The sequence below is a fragment of the Amblyomma americanum genome, chromosome 6 (genome assembly GCF_052857255.1).
Source record: "Amblyomma americanum isolate KBUSLIRL-KWMA chromosome 6, ASM5285725v1, whole genome shotgun sequence".
In the NCBI taxonomy this organism is placed as follows: Eukaryota; Metazoa; Arthropoda; class Arachnida; order Ixodida; family Ixodidae; genus Amblyomma; species Amblyomma americanum.
Genome location: NC_135502.1, coordinates 22,256,837 through 22,279,836, shown reverse-complemented (window position 1 = coordinate 22,279,836; position 23,000 = coordinate 22,256,837). Strand labels below are relative to the sequence as shown.

The following is a 23,000-nucleotide window of genomic DNA, read 5'->3' as shown; positions in this document are numbered from 1 at the left end:
TCCTGCCTCATGCTGCATACGCTTTTCTGTTGTTCACTATGTGCAATGTCTCATAGTAACCAATATTTAAAAATAAAGCACTGGAGCCAGCAAATACCTATACAAAGCGCGACAGCTCGGCTAAGAAGCACACTGCCCATTCTGAAGACGACAAGAACAGAAGCGTTCGGAAAATAAGAAGAGAGAAAGACAAACCTCATTCTGTAGTGGTTGTGACGGTGATGATGGTGCTACTAGTGGCCTGTTTTGCAGCTCCTCAATCTTGAGATGAAGCTGCTGCATCTCGCGGCTGCAATTGAAAAATCCAGCGCTCAATTACTGATGGTCACCAATGGATCAGCGCTCATTAGCCGAGCCAAACTACTTGCGTCCCATGACTGCTTAACACTTCCAGTCATCAGGAAGCTGCTCCCTGCTGCTGCAGAAACTTTACACACCGTATTCGCTCTCGCCATTTGTGCATGTGCGTGATTTGCGCACTCCTAATTTACGGCCTGGATTTTAAAAAAAAACATTTATCCGTACATTATGCACTCCCTGCAAAATGGCAGCCTTTGGAAGATTGGCACGGTCCTGTTGCTGTGTGCAGCTGCAAAAGGCGAGCGAGTGGTGTAATAAGAAAGCAATTCATCGGTAGGTGGTTCTGGTAAAGAAAAGTCAATTATGCGCCGTTTACCCGGCTCGCTCGCACTGGTCGGTTGAGAGAGTAAAATTATGGTAACCTCTGGAGCGTGCGTCGTGGCATAATTCGAAACTTCCGAACCATTAGCTGTTCTGATTTCCGCTACTCAGCCAGGGCGGCATAAGAGGGCAATTTTGCCGCCTTCCATCTCCATTTGCCTCCGACTGCTGGCTTTGCATCTGTATTGTTCAGTGTTTATTCCTATGAGCTGCACATGAGTAGTCATGCCAGCGCACAGGGAACTACATGCGTATAGAGCTGGCATGCGTGGCACGGTATGCCTCGATTCATATTTGGAATCAATTTTCTTTTGGTCAATGAGGAATACGAGTTGTGGGGTCGAGTTATGTGGCAATATATCGTATGCATTGCGTGTTGTGACCTTTGTAGAGTTTTTTAGAACACGTGCGCAAAATTTCTGCGTAATTTGCGCACCACCTTTCGAAGCCTTAATTTTAGGGAAAAAAAAAGCGCAAACTTCGCGAGTAAATACGGCGTGCGCGCACGGGCACACATTGAAACCTCGTTAATTTGAAGTTACCACAACCGCAAAAAATATTCAAATTAACTGACCACAGCAAAGAAACGCTAAGTTTATTTGGCGAACTTTGCGATTATTGTATGCTGCTGTGTGCCACATAAAAGTCGACCGTCCAGCTCATAACCCTTGCTGGCCGAAAAGAAATTCGGCTTCAAATATAAGAAGACTTAAACTATTCAAAACAAATCCACTTCGTCGATCCATGAAGTGCAATTCATCTGGCTGCACCAGTAACTAGAACCAAGACAAGTGCACAAAGTAAGTGCACAAGCCAATACTTAGGCTAGCCATCGTATGTGCAGTTACTCCACAGGGCACAAACAAGCTGTGCGCCATAACGCCATAAGAAACCCAACTAACACATATGGCATTCCACTATTTCGCGAACAAAAGTACGCCGCTGCAAAAGTTTACAGGTGCGCAGTTTTGCAGACAAAAATTGATTCACGTATGATCAAACTATGCTAGAGCTTTCTAAAATATTTGTTCACTTAACAGAAACTTCCAGTGTGCAGGAATTCAATACAGTGAAAAAATAGTGAAACTGTTTTGCAGTGTGTAAAAATGGCATTTCAGCAAGGGTTTTCACAGAAGTTAACATGAAAAGATCACTACAATGGTGTTCGTCTTAACTCTGCCTTTACCGCGGGAAAAAACCTTTTTTGTAGGCTGCAGTACTATTTTTCTGCAAAAACCACTGCATCTAAAATTTAATGCAATATATGAAAACAAAGCTAAATATACTATTTAGGCATATAAATTCATTAACAATTTCGCATTGCAATAGTAAATTTAAGTGCAAAAACAAGATTTTAGGTTAAAATTGAACAATACTTGTAAAGACACGCTTGTATCTAAAAAATGAAAAATGTTAATTTTTTAAACCCACAAAACGTTTGATTTTTTTCACAGGTAGTCGCCAACAGAATACCAAAGTTCAATTTTGAATAGTATTCTTGCTACAAAATAATAACTGGAAAACTTATAGTTGGGCACCAGAGAGCGGCCACCTATGTTCCAGGCTGGTTTCAGTCGTTACCGCCCTGTTCCAGGCTGGTTTCAGTCGTTACCGCCCTCAGAACTGAATCCCGACGAAAAGGCAGTATTTTCAGTCTCTCCGCTGCTCTGATCATCGATAAAATCAATCGGCAACAAACAGGAGTCCTGAGATTTGAGGCGTTTTAGAGCACGCGGCACGCATGCAGAGGCTGCCAAGCGAGTCTTTGGAGCACGTTACAGCCACGAAGACGAAAATTTATTTGTCTAATTACAAGCCAAATGACTCAGCATGCCCGTTAGCAGCGCGGAAGGCTCAGATGTCGAGCAGCGAAAACGTTAGCAGGCAATGGGCACAGTACCGCAGTACAGAGTATTCGCAGCACGTAAAGAAAAAGTGCCACCTGGGGGGAAAATCAAACTGCATCTAAGATAAATTTCTGTTCTTTGTATACAAGCTAGACACCCAGCATTGTCGTAAGCAATGCGGAAGGTTCCGAAATCTGAATGCGAAATCATTGTTAGCAGACTAACGATGCTTAATGGGCGCAGAAAGAAAAGAGTGAAGTGGAATTTCATACAACTTACTTTCATCAGGCTACCTAAGCTACTGACATCAAACTAGAACTTTCACTAGTAAAAGCACACTATAGCACTGAATTCAAGCATAGGTGATACAATAAGCTTTCAAAGGGAAACAACAGTACCCCGCGACTACCAACGACAAAATGCAGTGGGCAAATTATTCATCCCACTAAATGGAGACTCACGCATGATCTTCCTGCAGAGACGCCAGCCTCTCTTGGAGTTCTGAGATTTCGTTGTTTCGCTTCTTGAGCATCAGCTCCAGCTCTGCGAACTGTAGAGTGAAGCAAGAGGAAATGATGGGATAAGAAAAGAGTCGCTGCTCTGGAAAGGGTAGCTGCAAATGACTCACTTGAAGGAGGCGCAACCACAGTTCTGACAGCTCGATATGCACAATTACACAACTGAACAATGCCGCCAATTAAAACAACCATACCTGGCACTGCCGAGTGCCACAAACCTTCATCGAAACAAACAAGAGAGGGAAAAGCCTCAGGGTGCCAGCCAACGTTTTGACAAGAGGACTTGTCTTTGTCTGGGCAAAGCGTTCATCATTGACGGGGTTTAAATAAGTCTTCACACTAAGGAGGAAGACCCAGTGAGGGGAGGAGTGTGTAAAGTGGAAAGGGTGTTCCCTTCAGAAGCCTTACACGAAATTCCACCAGTAGGCTTTCCCACATATCGTAGTTGATCAAAACGAGATGGCAGGGGTCACGCACGGATAGTTATGAAGGCAACAGGACGAATGCCATGAGTGTGGGCATTAAGCGTGTAACATATCAGGGAAGTATAAAGAGAAAGAACATTTTTGCATTAAGACTGTTCAAAACGAGTCATCTGCCATCTTTTTTGCAGCACGTGTGATGTGTGGGGAAAACCTACTTGCAGAATTTTGCAAGAAGTCAAGCCTAGCAGCGTCTGAATGCGATCAGTCAACGCAAAAAACGACCGAGAGGGAAGGAAACAGGGCTTTGTATTGTTTTCCTAGAACTTTAAACTTGAACGCTGCACAATCTGCCCAGATACTATGGTTTTGCCACGATCAAATTTATTAAAGTCGGCGCGAAATATGAACACTGGCAAGTATTTGTGAATTTTCAACATCTACAAATTCTCTAATATCAATTTCTCCAATGAATACGAATACAAGCTGAATATCAAACATGCTATTCGTATTCAAAATTTTGATTATTTGGAGACCCTTACCATCTAGGCCCTACAAAAGCCTCACTGCAGAGTTTACTAGTCATGACCAAGTTACCTGGGCAGGGTCCCAACCCTCGGTCTGGGCCTCAGTATCACGCGTCAGCTGCACGGCCTGCAGAGCTCGCGACAAGCAGCGAGGCCGGGACGGTGTCTGGCTGGAGCCGTCCTTGAGGCTGACCACCTTCTTGCCCTTCTCCTCGACCTCATCCTCCACAGCCGACTCGTACGAGGTGCTGCTGCACGAGCTGGCACGCGCACCACGAGGTCCGCCATCATCCGCCGCTGTGGGCTGCTCTGGCTCCTCACCGCTGCCAACCTTCTGCGTCAACCAGGGAAACGACCACACTTAAAAAAAAAAAAAAAGGAAACCTGACACCACAATTCAGGATATGAGGCCCCCACAAAACTAGCTACAACTCTATGATAATAAAATTAGCATACCAGGATTGTAAGGAACATGCACGCATGACATTAAACGGCACAAAGCAGTAGCTCTCGACAAACAAGCAGTCACCTGCGCACATTTATGCCTTGGCAAAGCAAGGACTCTGAAATGGCACAGCTTAAGTGCCATGCTTAAGTAGTACTCAAAGTGGGCGATGAAATCCCTCTCGAATCGAGGAAAACTACACACAAGTCACACCTTCGAGAGCCCATATGGTGTTGCAGCTTTCGGTTTTGCTCTAGAAGTGGACACAGGAACAGTTTGCTCAGCCAGCAAAAATAAGCTCCTCCTGCGGTTTTAAGGGCTCCATTCACAAAAAAACTCGGCGTCGCCGTGAGCAAAAAATCCTTAGGGAAACAGGTGGGCCACCTGCCACCTAGGTCACATGCCCTTGTGACGTCAGAACCTACCCAATATGGCAGGTGGCAACCTGCACACCGGATTATAAGCAAGCTTCCCACCACAGGAGGTGGCAGCCCAAATGATTGCTCACGAGAGGTTGCTCAGGAAGAGCAACCTGGGTCACACCGTCACATCGGCCCCACTGGTGATTAACAGCCACTTGCTGGGGCAGTGGTCCATACCACTGCACCATCACAGCAATCTATGAATGTAAAATAGACAATGACCAATTCTGCATATGCGGACATTTTCCCATTAATGCTATCATGTCATACAAGCAAGTGGAGCTTGTGTGTACCTTCCAGTTTTTTTTACAGACATGGCCTGAGCAGCATTGTGCGTCTGGCAAGTTCACAGCCAGTGCTCTGCGAGGCATCCGCGGTGGTATCCCTTTTGGCCAGTGCTTCGTGTGGTAACAATAATGTTCCCCTCGGCTCTCCGCTGCCCCTGTGAATGTGGTGTTGAAGCCCTGCCGAGAGGCAGCACCCTGCGCATCCCTCCGCAATGGGGTCCCCAGTGTTAATATCGCTCAACACTAATCTACAACATCCCAACCCCTTTGAACACCCACTTGGTGAGAGATTTTCTAACCCTTACATTCCTTTTCTTGCTCCATTAGCGCCTGCTGTAGCTGTAGCCTCTTACAAAAGCCACAACCACTGTAATAGCAAGCTGCGCAACACAGCCTCCAGAAAATTCTGCCTTTTCTTGGGGTTTAGAAATGACCAGAAACTGCACCACTCACGCTACCCAAGAGCAGACCCCTTGTAGCTCAGGCCAAGATGAATAAAATTCTCTATAGCCTGCAGAGGAACACCGGAGCTCCAGGTTAAAATACGCTATGCCATTGGCAACACTGTTCCCCCTGCAGAAAAACTGACAGCTTCTGCCAGCCCAAAGACACCATATGTCCTACCTCGTCAAAGGACAAGGTGTCTATCCACCATCAGCACACACATGCACACACACCTTGGAGCCAGCCAATGATGGCAGCCCGTTGTGAGCGCCCCCTGGGGCAACAGTGGGGGTGGAGTAGTAGTCACAGTCGTCGTCGTCGTCGTCCTCTGGGTCCTGGTAGTAAAGGAATGAGTGGAGTTCTTCATGCAGCTGTCGGAAGCCTGGGTGCCGGTCCACAAAGTTGGCCAGTGTGCTGTACTCTGAGAGGACCTGCCGTGCCTGCTGGGCACTCAGCACCTTCAGCAGGTCATCCTCCTGGGACGGCCCATTCTCCTGCAGGAAGTCCCGCAGCTGCCTGCAACAGCAGCAGCATCGCGAAGATTTACATGATCAGGCTGCACTAAATCTCCACTCGTATACTGAACAGTTAACCCTTGTTCCTTTAAACTTGAGTACCTAAAAACAATCATGTTGAAATTTTTCAAACCACACAATAAACTTCAATAGCTGCCATGTGTCTGTCACTACCTGTCTCAGATGTCAAAATCTGGCCTGTCAAAACAATGGGAGATGAGCCAGCAGTTTGCAACACCCACTGGTCAAGACAATTCAACGAGCAACTCTACATTAACACATTACAACACTACATGCCCCTTGTTTCAGCTCTGTACTTCGCATGATTTGATTGCAGGCACGCACACTGCCACTGCCACCTAACACAAAAAATTAAGAAATTCAGAATAGAGGTGAGAGGCAATAGCAAAGTCCATTTTCTGCGACAGCAATGTCTGGGCAGACAGAGGACACATGCAGAAATTGAGCAGGTACCTCTGATTCCCAATCTTCCCTCCATGGTAGTGGATTTTTTTTAGGCAATAAGTTGCAGCGTTGTTCGTTTCATGAATGCAATAGCAGCTAAAACAACAGTGATAATTATAGTGCAGTCAACAGGAGAAAAAGAAAGACTCCCAATCTTCCTACTGACACTGCTGTCAGTCACAGTGAAAGGATAAGCTGAAGGAGGGGAAGCTTACCTGACGATATCGGCCACATCCGCATCAGTTAGAACCTGGTACTCTGACTCGTCATCTACAGGTACATCATCCACACTGCATGAAAACAGTTAGCACTGTGCACAATAGTTGCATGGATTTATACATTTCAGAAACGAATGGCTTGCCTTAATCATAGCACCTACCACGTCAAAAATTGGAAAGACTGCAAAAACCTCCACCATTTTTCTAACCTGTTTATTGCCACCTGCTCAGAGTGACACTGTCGACACCATGCTTGATGCTCCACCATAGTGCTGATGGCATTACATGCGAGCCATCTTTGAATATTCCAATGGTTTTCTGAACAGCACATTTTCTAACATTCACAGGGTGGACACTGCAGTCAGGGAATCAAGTCCACCCAGCATGTACAGACATTCTTCGCTGTGCAATTTCACATAACAAGGTACTATGTATGCCGGGTGTTTCACCTTCGATAGTCCGCATTTTTTTTTTAACAGACTTTCTGAGTTAGAAAAGAGCTTTTTTTACATAGCATTGTCAGTGGAGTAGTTCATCATAAAGCAGCAAGGACATGGCAACTAGTAGGCTGGTTAACCAATACTGAGAAGTTAACTACTTAACTATTACTGTTAGTCTTTTTATAAAGCACAGGATAATGTGCAATACACATCTAGTATAACATCTAAGCGGTTGAACACTAACAGGATTTTAAAAAAATGTGCAAGGGGAAAACACTCTCACCAAATAGAACTGCTGTCATCCTCTCCAACTTCCTGGAATTCCTTCCTGCAAATCATGTAGCCAAATCATGTAGCCAATCAGTCAGCTTGCATAAAAGCTATTCCAGTGGTGAGCTATTCCAGTGGTTTATCATTAATTTGCTTTCCCAACAGCCCAAAAGACACTATCAAAACTCGCCTCGCAGTAATAAATTCCATCACTGGCAGGTGTAGAACCATACCAGACATTCCGAACAATACAGTGTCAGTTTAAACAACGCTTCACAGAAACGCGCCTACCATGTGCATTCTATGTACTGTCTGTCAAAAATATACAGCTCAAGGGGTCTGCTTCAGCGAACTGCAGCACAGCTCCTCTGAAATACTCTGAAAGCCCCTAATCTGACGAAGCCAGGAGGAACTTGCATCCTTGTCAGGATATTGTGGGCGGCTTGATGGTTGGTTGGTGCCGAAATTATAACCAGGCCAACCTGCCCACCACTGCACTCTCCGTAAGTTTAGAGGGGGAGGAGCGACGAACTTCTCCACCCCGCGTGCGAGATGAGATTCGACTGCTGACTAGCGTTAGGTGCCACGCCTGATTAGCCGTTGACCAGAGGCATGAGGCGTAGACAAGTTGCATAACGAGCCCCTTTACTTGGGGAAAGAACAACAACAAAATGTTCGACAACCATGCCCAACAAAGTAGCGCCGTATACTGACTCGATGCAGATAACAAGCACAATACGAGTACGCTAACACAACAATTATCACAAGGAAGGTAACAACAGGGCGATCACTATACAACAATGCTACGAGAAGGAAATACAATACAAAAAGATCAGAACGAGAAACACAGCATGGAACAAGACAGAAAGAAAAGAGTTCAAAAGAGTGGGGAGAAATGACGGCTCAGCTACAGAGTGGCAAGGTCTGGTCACAGGGAGTGTCGGGCTATGGTTGCTCGTCGCGGGGCTGATGGGGGCTTGCGAACACGGGCAAACTTGGGCCTTGCATCTTCGGGGCCGCCGTCGCCGCGTTCTATGCATCAGACCACCGCTTAGGCTCGCTTGCAGACCACTTGCCCGGCTGACCTCACTCACAACCGCATGCACCGAAATCTCCAGACCAACTGCCCAGCTCGCGGTGTTCCCACCACCGCGTTCTCATGGAAAAGAAACAAAAAATATATATGCTCTCCAGGCGCTGCGTACAAAGGAGATGCCGATCTTGAAAGGAGAAAAAAAAGAACACGATAGGAATGTTGAAAAGAATTCAGCACAAAGCACGAAGGGAGTCTGTGGGGACCATGAAGGTTGCCGGGGCATTCAACCCGCTTCTGTTGAGCTTCTGTTGTTTCCCCAACTCGCAAGCGTTCTCTACCTTTAAGGCAACAATACTAGGAGAGGGGGGAGTGCCTTTGAGTGACCCCTCCAGCGTCACAATGAGTCAGCCATTCCCACGCAGGGGGGGAGGCCGCGACATGTTTTTGAAAAACATCGGTGCAGTGGCTACCGCTGCCGCAATAGTAAGAGAAGCACAAGGCAGGCACGAATTTTGTGACGGTCCTCAGCCCTCCCAAGCTTAGGACTGTCAAATATATTAAAGAGTGCTGCTACATGGTTTCAAGTAAACCTCTTGGGCTATGTATTTGTAATAAAGACAGTGTATGTGAATTCTATGTACATTTATCTCAAGTTGAAAATAAAATATAATGATAGCAGTGCGGTTCACATCAACTACACTTGAACCTGCAGGCATCTTGAAGCACAAAGGGCAAAAAAAAAAAAAAAAGCAAGGGGCTCACCCATCTGAAAGCTGGGTGCTGTCAGGTGAAGACCGGGCACTGTACGTGCCCAGTCCAGATTCTGGATACATCAGAAGGTCATCCTTCCTGCAGACAATTACAACCAGCAGCCAGTTTCATACATCATGAGAGCTATGCTCATTTTCCTCCCTCTCCTTCCCTAACAGGCTGAATCGAAGTCAACATTTATGACATTATTACTGCGTTAATATGAGCACCTCATGATTCTGCACAACTCCATCTTCTAATGACCTAGTTCATGAAAAAAGATTAAGCAGTTAATGAAGAAGCAGATAGGAGAGGTGCTTAGAATCTAAGTGCCTTGAGGAGCTCATTAATGTCCACCTAATCATGCAAACAGCTACTACAGCTGCCACAATGAGAAACAACCACTCACCGAGCGTTCTTGTGAGCAGACCACCCTGTGGTGTTGCCATTGGCATCGTAGTGCGGCTCATCCACGTGAGCTTGCTGCCTGCAGAACAGATGCAAAGGTAAGCAAAAAAGAACCGTAAAGAAAGTACAAGATTTAAAGCTGTGCTCGTAGCGTAAGAACAGTGAAAAACAGGTCAAAGTAATAGACAAGGCACTATCTGTACTTTATTAAATTCCAACAAGCCTGTGCTGCCACAAAAACAAGCTTGTACTAGTCAACAAACAACTGGCCGAAGCTTATCACCGAGATTATCTATTATGACTAAGAGGCATTTGCATGCATAATAACATTCATACCTTGTGCACTATAATAACCAACCACTAGCTGACTCAAAGGGACATAAAAGGAAGCTAAAGTGTGGCAAAAAATTGGTCTAAGTGGATAAAATCAAAAACGAAGTCAGACTTCCTCCCTTATTTATTCCCCATTACAAAGCAGGGAATTCATTTTTTATGCTCAGAACCTCCTGCATTCGGAAATCCCCTATGCGGCAAGGCTAAAAAGAGTAGCAGGAAATGCCTACGTTGTGATCGAGAAACTGATGCACTTTTTGAGCCAACATTCTCATCAGGAGAGACCCTGTTGCCACATGCAACAATGAAACTCGGGATAAGAAATGCTGGCTCATTCTTGTTACTCTACAAAGCGAGGGACGCTACCGAGAGCTTACAGCATCAGGGTTGGCTGCCTACGATGATGCCCTGCCCAGCAGCAGGAAAGCACAAAACTGCAAGTTCAAAATCAAAGCTGCTTGGCATGCCAGCCATTCAAGAGTTCATGCTTTTGACACTGCTGCATATTGCTGGCTTGGGGCAGATAGCCTTATGCCTCAGCAGTACACGCAAAGCTGCATTCGACCTATCTAGCTATGCTCGCTCCTTGAATGTTACACGAGAAACCAATGAAACATTAGTGACTGGCAAAAAATGCACATGGCGAAGCGGAGGGATGGGTACAACACATGTATAAGATGATCTTTTCGCAAAAGGGGGAAATTCATGGCAGCACTTGTTGGTCAATGTACCCATCGAGGTGACTAAATTGCACCGTTCAGTTGCTGAGTACGCAGTCGAGAAAACCGAAAACCAGCTGCAACAACCTCATTTAGCTGGAGGCTAAGGTGCTAAAGATGATCAAAACTGATCTGCAGCCCCCTACAGACTCTCCCTCCTTTCAACATCAGCCCTTCCATCACAGTGCTGCCCAGGTGTCCTCCCCGAACGACTGAGTTACTGCCTCCAGTGCTTTTCTTTTCATCAATACCAGTTATTGCAATTTGTGGCTACTGGAAATTTAAAGGACCTTCATTTGAATGCTCAGCACAGAGCAATCTGTTCCAAGATATTCTTTCACTGTGGCTCTCGCTGTTTTTACCAAACAGATTTTTTCAAGTGTGACTGCGATCTGAATGCCTTCAACAGCCATTTCTTTACTTGTGTAGTAGGAGCCTATTTGCACACAATGACAGTTTACCTCTTAAGCTGCTACAGGCACAGGCTCGGGCCAGGCCATACGCCGAGCTTTGAAGGCCCGGTCCAGGCTTCATTGAGACCACCTTCTCAAAATGAGGCCTGTGCGGTGCTCCAACCCTGAAGTTTCCATTTCCATACCTTTGAGGAATATCCGCTCAGAACTACACAAAAACATTTCGATCAGAATTATAGTAGCTCCCTCAGTGTTTGAGCTTCATGTATTAAAGGGACAGTGAGGAGAACTCTATCATAATTTTTTTGTTAGCAAAATCTGATAGTTCGGCATTCCATGGCTTTGCTGCCGCTTGTCCGGCAGCGAAAGATGCATTATTTTCAAAGAAATTTGGATTCGAAGTTGAAAGTTTTTTCCGCCGCTCCGATTCAAACTCGGGGCACTCTTATGACGTCACAGCGTCCTTACGACGTCATAGGAAGGAGCAACGTGAATTGTGGCGTAAACGCAGACTCCGTGATTTATGGTGGCTAGCGGTGCGGTCTAGCAGCAGCCGCAATGAAAGCTATCGCCGCCGCACCTTGACGGCATCTATCGGGGGTCGCTACCATCGGTTCGTTTACGTTTGCACCGGCGTCTTGCCAGCGTTACGATGGTTCCCGTTCCCGAACCCGACGACGAAGTTCTCGCAAAAACTCCGGCCTGCATTTCGGCGACCTCAGCCAAACAAAGCGTGTGATGCTTTTGAGGGAGCACAGTTAGGTTAGGCGCCGGCGGGTCGTTTCCCTCTTCCGCGTGAGCAGCCGTTGCTAAATAAATATCGTAAACCCAGTGCGGGGAGGCGCGACGGGCGAGGACAAGGTCGGCGTGTCAAGTCCATCAGAGGCTGGCCGGGGCTTTGGGGCCAATAGATTGTGATTCCTTGATCGGCGCTGCTGCACAGTGCAGCAGGCGGCGTCGAAGAGGTTTCCCACGGTTGCAAGGGCCAGGTTATTTATTTATTTTTTTGCCACAAAGAAACGGATGGGTGCTCAAGGGCGCTCGCGTTTAAAGTTGGCGGCTTGAAAGTAAATCCAACGCACGACGCTTCGACGGGTTCCGCGCATTTCCGGAGGTAAGGGGTCCACTGGATCAGGCTCTCTCCCACTTGCATGTACCTTCAGATGTGTACTGTGAATGGATTAAATTAGCCGAGAGCTAGAAAAGAACAGCTCCACCCAACTACCGAAGCTATTGAATGGACCCGCAAACAAACGAGTTGGAGGAGAGCGGGTTTTAAATCTTTTTCTTAACTGCCTTGTGCCTTGTCTCCCGTCCCTAATAAACGATTTCTGTTAAGTATATTTTGAAGTTGACTGGCACAGCCGGGAATGTTTCGCCAGGCGAGCGTACGAAGACATAAGTGCTCTTTATACTGCTAACTGCCTTGTACGATCACCGACCACTGTGCTATCATAGTTTTTTATCGACCGTGGCAATCATCTGACCAGCCTTAACAGGCTCCTTCAAAGGTTAACTAGCCCTTGAAGCGGCACTTGGAGTTCCTCTGCTGTTCGGCGCTTGTAAATAGAGGCGCGTCAAAAACAAAACCACGGGGCAAGCAAAGCTCATAGACGCGAAGCGCCATAACAAATCAAAAACTCCTGGCAGCCTGTGGCGCCGCCAAGCATCAGTTTTCTTTGCTTCCAACATTCAGGTTGCCTTTGTCCGTCTTCCTTGTGTGATAAAAGTGCACTATCGGTTTCAAAACAACAATATTTAACCGCGCAACCTTCCTTTGTCAGCCTCAGATATTTGTGGCATCCACGCAGGAAGGAGAATTCCTCCAAGGTGGCGTTTCTTGTCCTATGACATCATCACGCTTGTACTTGCGAGATTGGCCTGTGGCGGCGATACCTGTATTTTGGTTCTTGCTATTTTCTACCTTACAAGAGCTTTGTTTTCAGTAAGAGTGGTGTTTTTGTGATCAGGAGCTGGTATTCTATCGATACAAGCCAACTTCAATTTCTCCTCAGTGTCCCTTTAAGAGACAGAATATTAGCGAACTATCACTACTGCTCATGTTTGCACTACAGCATCAGCCGAACTAATTCATCCAACAGTTTATTTTCGTGTCTTAGATACACGCTGTAACTGCATTTGTCAGCCAGGCAATAAAGATGACAGTTTTCTTTAGCTCTTTCCCTACCATGGGTAAAATGACCCTTTTTAGGGGGTCTCAGCAGTTGTTTTTTTTTGCAAAACCTATGGGACCTAAAATTCTGCACAATACACTAAAAGAAAGGTGAATGAATGCTCTTCTTAGGCACATAATTTTTAACAACGAGTTCTCTGTTGCAACACAAAATTTATTTTGCCAAACATGAAAATTTTGAAAAAAATTCACCAAAACTCGTAAAGATACACTTGTACCGGAAAGAAAAAAAATGCTAAAATTTTTTCAAAATATACAAATTAGTTGCCATTATATTGGCAACCATCAGTAAAAAAATTGAAGTTCTAAGTGAAAAATTATTCTAGTTAGAAAAGAATAACTCGAAGCCCTACAGTTGGGCGTGCCATGCGGCAAAGCAGTTCCTGGTCGTAAAGCACAAAGAAACGTTGCAAGTTTTGCAGAACACTCTTGTTTTCTGCTGGATTTTGGTCTCGTTGTAGCATTTCTTGCAGTTTCTGTACGTTTCCATTTTTTCTGGCTGGTGCTGAATGCCTTGAGCTGGTGGTGGCGCCCGAACTCTTGGTACATCTTCAAGTTCGAGGAGTTGCTTCACTAGTTCTATTCTGAATGCTAGCTGATCATACCGGGCGATTCTGGCAAGCTCTGCAACCTCGGGATGCATCCGCCTTTGTTCTTGAAAAATTATAAAACTATTTACACAAGCAATGTCAATGCAGTGAAAAAATAAAGTCTTCCACCACCGCACGCACTTTTGAAGAACATTATAGGATGCAATCAACTGGTCGGATTTATCAACACCGAGCATGCCCGCGTTGTAGGCGTCAATAAGCTGTGGTTTCTTTATTGAAATCTGCTGCCATTTGCCGTCTTTTTTTTCCCTTCTTTTGGCGAGGACATGTTTGTTTGCTGTGTGCGCAGTTGACATCATGTGGACGACGCGTCGATCTTTCCACTGAAGGTAGAGAACGTCTTTGTCCCGGAGCCAGCGCACATCACCTCGCTTCGCCTTTTTTTCCCAGCTCGTTTCTTTTAGTTCCTTTGGAAATCCGTGGCGGTCTTTCCGGGTTGTGCCACAAGCCAATGTCCTCCTTTCAAGCAAGCTCCGAAATAGTTTGGTTGATGTGTAGAAATTATCCATATATACACAATAGCCCTGGTCCAAATAGTGATCGCACAGGCGGGTTACAACATCATACGCTAAGCCATGGGCACTTGGCTTTTCTCGCTTGCCTGTGTAAACTATGAACTGTATGGTGTATCCCGTTCGTGGGTCTGCGAGAACCCACAATTTGTAGCCCCACTTGACTACCTTGTCTCGAATGTACTGCCGAATTCCGGAGCGGCCTTTCGACTTTACCATCCTTTCATCAACAGAAAGTTCGCGGTGCGGTTGGAAAAAACTGGCCGAACGTTCATTGACGTGCTGCAGCAGCCACGAAACTCGGTCTAATTTTGATGTAATTTCTAAATCAGGGTCGGACACGTGCAGCATTCCTAAGAGAGCACAGAAACGCTTTCGGGGCATGACCTGTGGTGGAACCATTCCAGAAAACATTCTTGTTGTGTTTCAATAAAGATGGAGCCGCGGTAATTCAACAATCCCCATGTACAGGAGAAGACCGATGAACGTTGTCATCTCAGCTGGCGTGACCTCTTTCCACGACCCATCCGCTTCACTGTAGGTTGGCTTCTCTAGTATCATCAACCAGGCGTATTTGTTTGTGTTTTCACATATCTTTGCAATGACTTCCGTGGTAAAAAACAGGCGGAAAACATCAATAGCCCGGAGCAGTTGACGAGGGCCGCTGCGGAGCGTCAATCCAAAGTGTATACCTGGTTCTCTTCTTGGGCAGAATGTCACTCTCTGCTGCGCAGGAGGCAAAGAATCTTGCCCAAATGACGTGGACACCCTGAGAATTAGATAAATTGCATAGACAACAGAAATAAAACATCCGGAGAAAATGCAGAGACACGCAAAACGGGCCACACAAAGAAAACCGAAGCTAACCGGAGCGAAGGTGCAGATGTTCCAGGTCGGTTTGCATTGTCGTCGCTGTCGGAACTAAATTCTGACGAAAATGCAGCATCTTCAGACTCACTGCTACTTGTGTCATCGATAACATCAACCTCAGACAAAGCAGAGTCGCAAGACTTGCGGCGTTTCGGACCGCGCGACGTGCTTGCGGGGGCATCCATTCTCGCTTCCGACAGCAGACGCTGCCCCGTTTTCGAAGCTTGTCAAAAAATAGCCACCTCGTGGTAAAAAAAGAAAGCTCATTGAAAACGAAACTCTAGTCGTTAAACTACAAGACAGATGGCGCAGCGTGCCCGTAAACAACGCGGAGCAGTCCGAAATCGGCGCGTGCATTCATCGTTAGCGGGCTAACGATGCTCTATGGGCGCGGTAGGGAAAGTTAGACAACCAGAGAGACTTGCCAAGGCAATTTGCACCATGTAGCCCAAAAAAATATATAGATATTAAACTGCAGGCTTTCAAGCAGATGTTCATTGTAGCGGAACAGCACAACAGTGGCAGGACATAGAAAAGACAAGCGCCGACTAACTGATTTCCGTCGTTCAATGAGCTTGTTATCCCGCGCTTGTCATATGTCCTGCCACTGTTGCACTGTTCCCCTACAATGAAAGAGTATCAACTCGCCCAAATTTCTGCTTACTCAATGAGATTGTCAGCAGATACCAGGGCTAGTTCATCAACTTAAGCATGGCTAAGAACGTTCTGCAATAACCTTTCCTCTCAAATGTGCAGGTTCACTTCATAAACATGCATGAGAATATTGACAGTGAAATGCATGCACATGCAGCCATGCAGGGAGGATCAGTGATGAAAATGTGAAGAGGGGCATGGAAATGTGCAAAGTGAATGGCAAAATTAAAACAGATTACACTACAGAAAAAGGAGCACTGCATTTTATTTCACATTTAACAGAGCATTGGTCATGGATACCAGTTACCAAGACAACTGCATTCTTGGATGGAAATTTCGAAATTTATAGACACACAATGACTCCACAGAAAGGTGCAGCTTTAACAGCCAAAAAACCCTGCTACCTTGATCACAGACAGAGCTGAGCCACACTGCCAAGGAATGTAAAGCCAAAGGGGAAACTTGAGCCATCATTATTAGGCAGCTTCTGTAGCACTTTACAACAACCTCACTTTTCCTCTCCTCTGCAACATACCATGGGGCTATGTTTAATTAGCCAACACCACTGACAATTATTCCTTTCAGTACTAGATGAAATACCATCTGAACTTCCGGGGACCTAATATTTAAACTTTCTAAGTTCTATGAATTGAAGCAGGCACACAATCACTTATTTTGTGGTCGCTAATATTTAGTGCTCTTGCTCATGAGGGTGCATATTAATACTGAAATATATCATAACACCCATGCATTATTGTCCATGGCATTTTTAATAAAACGCAGCAATATTCTTACAAAATCTATAGCCACAACTGGCACCATTGTGAACTCTCATTGTTCACTTTTGCTTCTATGCTCTTTCTGGTACAAATGCCCAGTGAGCAGCAAAAAATTTTTCCTCAACACACTTTAGTTCCTATTTTGCTCAAATTCTGACATTCATGTATTGTCGCAAGCGCTTCGTTTACTGTTATTCGAGATTGAATAAGGCAAGCACACCAGCCAACACTACTATCCATGATGTAAGCCAGCTGCATGTGCATATCAAACTAATAAAACAGCCTGTAGTTTTACAGCTGCAGGTATGGTGCTGCAAATTTCCCTAAGATGCTCAGATTTAAAACTTCCAAAAGTTTTGTAGACAAAAATTGCTGCCTAGTTGTCTGTCAAAATGATGCATTCTGACCCACAAGCAGTATATTAAAGCTTTCCAAAAAGGTTTACTGAACTGAAAGTTGCAGTGTGCTTTAAATCATTCAAATGAATCACCCACGCTAGATAAATTAAGGAATTTGAGCAAGGAATCTACAAAAGGTTGGGTAAGTGAAAAGCTTGTAATATTTCATTGTATATGCTACTCATGCTTAATGACTGGCAAACAGTTACATGATACTTACTATGGCTGCGTTAGGTTCATAAATAACAGTACGGAAGCAAGATATTGATACTCTAGTAACGACATTAGTGTATTCACCACTCCCTATCACTTAATCTACTACCATCCTACAAGGCTCCTCAAGGCCTTAAAACTTACGGCATCACTGAAAATAAGGTGCCTAGTTTTTTCTAAGAGAAAAGGGAATGCTCAGAAGAGAACCATAGGAAAATATAACAAACAATATGCAAGCGCTACAGATGCTTGAACACCGTCCACTGGATTTGCTCATACAGCTCACTAACAATGCTGACAAAGAGTACAATGGGCAAGAAAAAAAACTGAAACGAATTTGCCCAGCCTGCACTTAACAATGTCGACAGTAGGAAATATGCAGGAGACTGCACTTTTCAATTCAACGAGTCATCACAGTGACAAACTCCATCACACCTTGCAAGATAACTGCAGACCACTGCCGTTTTGTGGACTACCTTAAATACACTCTACATGAAGTTACTACTTCTGATCTTGACAAGCATTGTTTGTACACATTACACAGTAGTTTTAGCACTTCTGTGTTTACACTACTACAGCAGTTAAACCTGAGTTTGCTGGCCTAAGTTCATGGAATACTAGCCATTATAAAAAAGCGGTTAATTTCATAAAAATAAGTAAAATAGACGACTGATGTCCATCACAGGCTGTTGCCACTAATATGCTGCAGTGGCACATGTGAGACACTTGCTGAACAGGACAGAAAATGAGTTTATATTTAATCATAAGCATAAACAATTTCACAATCACTTCCCCACTGCTCTCAGAAGGAAGATGAAAAAAAAATGTAGGAAATAAAAGCTAACTCACAACATTTGACACCACAAAAGCTACAAGTCTGAATGAGAGCATCTTTAGCTGTCAATCAAAGGAGTCTCAGAAGACTCATCAATCAGATTTCATTAAGACCAAAATCTGATAAAGTTCTCAGTGTCCGTTTGAGAACATGACTTTTCTCAAGACTGCATGCAGCTGAAAGAAAAAGTGAAAAGGAAAAACTGAGCTGTCACACTACTTACTGCCTCTTAAGAAGTGCAAAGAGGTCGGTGAGATTTGCCTGCATGTTGCTGCAATGCCAGAAAAAAAAAAGCATTTCAAAACAAAAAGCAAGCACAAAGAGATTGCCATACCACAGCCAAAATGCAGCTAAACAATTAGTGACCATCTAACACAGCTTCACACCGCATGAATTAGCATTAGGACTAAGTATATATTGGCCACAGCAAAAGAAAAGCCAAACAAGTTATGTGAAAAGTGACACTGCTTTCAAAAAAGTGCAAAAGAAAAGCCACACACCTCATCAACGAAAGAAGGGGACGTGCACGCTATCAAAGCAAGCCTATTAAAGCACACTACCAGTGCTCAATGTATGCAATGTGCAACGCTCAAAAATTACAAAGCCTCTAAAAAAGAACAAATTGGGTCCAACCGTGACACAGTAACCTACAGCTAACCTCACACCAGGGACTCCAGAACTTTTTTTAAGTGGGGGGACAAGACTTTGGGCTTATTTTGTTATTTATTTTTTAACGCTCATTTACATAATAAATGTTATATTTTTTATTATTTTTTATTTTTCAATGTTCAAAAGGTTGATGTAAATTGTCACGTTGTGGTGCCGACACTCCACCAGTCAGGAAGACGATGAAAAGGCTTCCTAAAGAAACTGTTTAAGGGGCTGGCTCGCGCCCACTAAGAACTGAATGACTCGGCGGCGGTGATAGCCACAAGCCTGCTCGGAAGTCATCAAACTGAATGCCTGCAGTTCTTGGCCACACTCAATTTAAACCTGGCAAGGAACCTTCGATAAAGAACCAATAGCAACTGCAACAATCTAGAAAAATGAGGAAGCATTTACACACGACCATGATCAATGGAGATAAGTCTGGTCTCATCTCGCATTAGAAAACAAAATAATAAAGCTGCGTGCCGGCGGTTTTGAGTGTGAACGAACAAACGGTGCAAATATTCACAGCAATGGAAAACTAAGTAAAATGGAAAGCTTTACGCATGAAGAGAGACCAATTGCATTAAAAAAGATTGTACATAGTTTGTTTGAATTCTGCTATTCATGATCATGTACACGGGTCAGACCGTCAACTTCTGTTGGGACACGACTAGTTAGGTTACTCATATATGAAATGCTTTACAACTGGCTACGAAGCGAAGTAGCTCAGCCCCACTGTGATTTGCATTAAGAGTCTTAGAACTGAAGTGTTTTAATTGTCTGAAATCTGACCAAAGTGCAAGCAATCGGAGACTTGGGGGGGGGGGGGCCCTGCCCCCTCTGGAAAAATGTTGGGGTGGGGGTGGGGTGACTGCCCCCCTTGCCCCCCCTGTTCCGGGGTCCCTGCCTCATACCCAAGACCCCAGGCCTCAACACACAAAATTATGCCAAAGAGGATAAGGCACATGCACATCCTTGCAATTGAAATCCTGCACTTCAAGAAACCATAAATATTACTGAAAATGACAACCATCCACACACAAAAAAAAAGTACACACTGCTCATAAAAACACTACCCATTACTAATTTCAGATATTATATCCAGAAAATACCGACAACAAAGCATTACAATCTGTTCTACTTAAACACTTTACAAGAGTTTTAGGTCTCTTGAACACTACAGGAGTTTCCACTGCTACCAAAAACTGAAGTGACAAAAAGCTGTATCTGTATGTGTGTATACTACCACAACTAATATGTAGTGTTTACATCAAATCGATAAATACCAATACCCCATGCTTGTCTTTTGTATAAATCATGAACTAATCACACTTCAGTTATTCAGGGAATTTATTTTAATAGATGAAGTGTCGACATGGACCCTCGTGCGAAGTGAAAATAGAACCCATAGTTTCAGCAAGAGTGACAGAGCTTGAACTAACATGTTTCAAATTAACATGTCCACAAAAAATGTAGAGTAGCTAGCTCTTAACAATGGCAAATATCTTGCATTTTCCTTTAGCCTGCACTGAATCATCAAATGTAGCTACTTAGAGCTTGACGGCAATTGCTAACAAATGCATTTAGATGTGAAAGGCATTAAGCAATCAATTCCTTAACTGCGTAACCACAAAATTTGTTTGCAACATAATACCCCTCCATGCAGTAAATCTCAACACACAGCAATAACACATTTACACAAAGTTGTCCACTCCAAAACCGACTGAATGCAGTTCAGAGGCCATTTCAAGATAAAATTAGACGCTATAACACAAGCGAAAAAGTTCCGTTAAACTATGACACGATTTCCCATAAATGGCTTGGAGCCTATGACATCCACTGCAACTTCTGACCATCACTCAACAAGTTCTGCTGGGAACAAATTAAAAAATGACTACTGAACACACCATTTTTCTCTAGAACTGCAATGAAAAGATATGGCCTGTCCATGCTGTATCGGCTACCATGTCACCGTGCACTGTCAGGTTCCTCCCCGCACTGGTACCAAATATCATGCCACTAGCTCCGACTTTCAACATTTTCAGCAACATTGGCAACAGTGCCGAAACAAGAGCCGTACAGCCGGCTCCATAGTTCTCTAAGTCCATAGTTCTCTAAGTCCATAGTTCTAATTCCATAGTTCTCTAAATCAACCACCCTACATTACTCATCCAAACCGCATATCTCACCGCACTGCCCATCCGTTTCAGATCGCCCGCCCTGTGTCGCGTACTGCAACTTTTTCAGGTTCATTTTTTCTCCGAACTGTTGTGGACCGGAATGGCCTCCCCGCCGATATCGCTGCCATCACACACCTGTCTGCATTTTCAGATGCTGTAAGCAATTATATTTCAAAGAAATGACTTGTACTCGTTGATCAACATATTAACCCACCCCTTATGTAATACCCCCTGAAGGGGGTCTTTAAGGTGAATAAAGTGAAGTGAAGTGAAGTGAAGTACAACTCATGACGTGCGAGACACTTGTGCACTGAGCAGTTATAGGAACAAAGTGCAGACTGCAGTATACCTTACACATACGCAAACGAAGTAGCGAGACTGGAGGTGGGGTCAATAAAACTACCGGACGAGAAACTCGTGGGTTTATCAAACGAGCTTCCGAAAGCGATAACGCGAGCATAAGGAAACAGAGCCCAATTACAAGCAGCATTTGGTACCTTTCCCCAGCTTTTCAATGACTGCATGTTTTTTGACGAACCGAGCTAGCGAAAAACTGGCAAGCATTATTAAATTCACTTGCTATCACGCACGCTCGTATCTGTAAACAGATGACCGCATGCGAAGTAGCAGTTACTCCAGTGCAGTGAACTACACGCGCGGGCAAACTGCCAGGACACTGTCATACTCACGACGGCAGGTTGGTGCAGGCGCCGCTGGACGAGCCGAATGACAGCCTGGGCTTACTCTTCTTTCGTTTGTCGCGCTTCGTCGCAACGGCAGACATGACGTGCTGCGTTCGCCATTGCAATGTCAGCTCCGAGCAAACAGAAACAATAAGCGAAACGCACTTTCTACGACTTCTCGCGGCAGCAGGGACGGAAAAAACCACGTCGGGACGGCCATGCACGGCTCTCGTCTTATAAATTACGTATCAGACGGTAAAGGCAGCCGCAGGCGCGCGCTCACGAAACCAGCTGACAGCAAGGCGGTTTTCTTTGCTTTTTGAATGCGCCGCCCGGCGAGGCCACGTTTCATAGCACTCCGGAGGGCGACCGAGGTGGTGAATGGGAGACAACTCACCCGATCCTAGCAGGGTTTAGACAGAAGAAACCCGGCTTTCTGGAGTTAGACGAATGGCGACTAGGCTCTGAAAGCGTACGTAGAATTATGTCTCGCGGCACTCGCAGCCGATGCTCGTGAAATACGCGCGCTCTGAGCACGCGTCCCATGACCGGGCTCCACGCAACCCATCATGCACTATCGGACGGCAGACGACCAATCATACGATGCGGTGAAAGCCGTAACCGTAACTCGCGTCGCGCCCTGGTAGTGCCCTCATCTTTTTCTTCGTGCCACCGCTCGCATTGTATTAGCGAAACTCATACATGCGTGTTTTTAAAATACGTGAATAAGAAATCAACCACTGCGTGCATTCTGGAGATACTAGCGATTTATGTACCAGAAGCAAGAAGATACCAAGGGAACCGCTGTCACCTGCTGCCAGCCACTGTTTCATTTTCACTCTCGGTTCCCTGTTCGTGCTTCATTGATGCATCGTCCTTCGACAAATCGAGGGCGCCGAAGTAGAAAATACAACAATTATATTTCACTATTCGTCTCGTATGTACTGCTCCGTAACAAGCAGTTTGAATGGTTACTGGTACCACACCGACATCGTATGTGGCAACGTTGGTATGTGGTAAACAGTGAAGACAACAGTGTTTTTAGCATACGCACTAAAAACTTCTGTATGCGAACTCATAGAGGAAGAAAAATTTATTTATCCTTCCTTCATAATACCAACTACTGCAAAATTCGAGCTCAAATAGCACATACAAACTAGCAAATTGTAGTCTACAATGTTTAAAATGTAATTTATCATCTTGATTTTTTTTTCAGATTGAAACCGAAACTGAAACAGATTAGCGAGCATGGTTAGCAGT

At 44.9% G+C, this 23,000-nt stretch overlaps 1 protein-coding gene across 8 annotated transcripts in view; it reads right to left on the bottom strand.

Annotated features, from left to right (window-relative positions):
• Positions 1–22,771, bottom strand: part of LOC144136441 (uncharacterized) — a 44,755-nt gene extending 21,984 nt beyond the window's left edge. For 2 of the 8 annotated variants that reach the window (XM_077668767.1, XM_077668765.1), the window contains exons 1-11: positions 22,552–22,771; positions 21,747–21,847; positions 18,450–18,497; positions 9,697–9,774; positions 9,300–9,386; positions 7,515–7,559; positions 6,789–6,863; positions 5,827–6,109; positions 4,066–4,329; positions 2,990–3,078; positions 196–289 (exon numbers count right to left, since the gene is read on the bottom strand). In XM_077668767.1, the coding sequence (XP_077524893.1) occupies positions 196–289; positions 2,990–3,078; positions 4,066–4,329; positions 5,827–6,109; positions 6,789–6,863; positions 7,515–7,559; positions 9,300–9,386; positions 9,697–9,774; positions 18,450–18,497; positions 21,747–21,841 (1,158 nt within the window). In that variant the 5' untranslated portion in view covers positions 21,842–21,847; positions 22,552–22,771. Of the gene's footprint in view, positions 1–195; positions 290–2,989; positions 3,079–4,065; positions 4,330–5,826; positions 6,110–6,788; positions 6,864–7,514; positions 7,560–9,299; positions 9,387–9,696; positions 9,775–11,208; positions 11,263–18,449; positions 18,498–21,746; positions 21,848–22,137; positions 22,394–22,516 lie in introns of those variants that run through there. The other 6 variants (XM_077668763.1, XM_077668761.1, XM_077668766.1 and 3 more) reach the window with 5 other exon arrangements.
• Between the last annotated feature and the right edge of the window lie 229 nt (positions 22,772–23,000).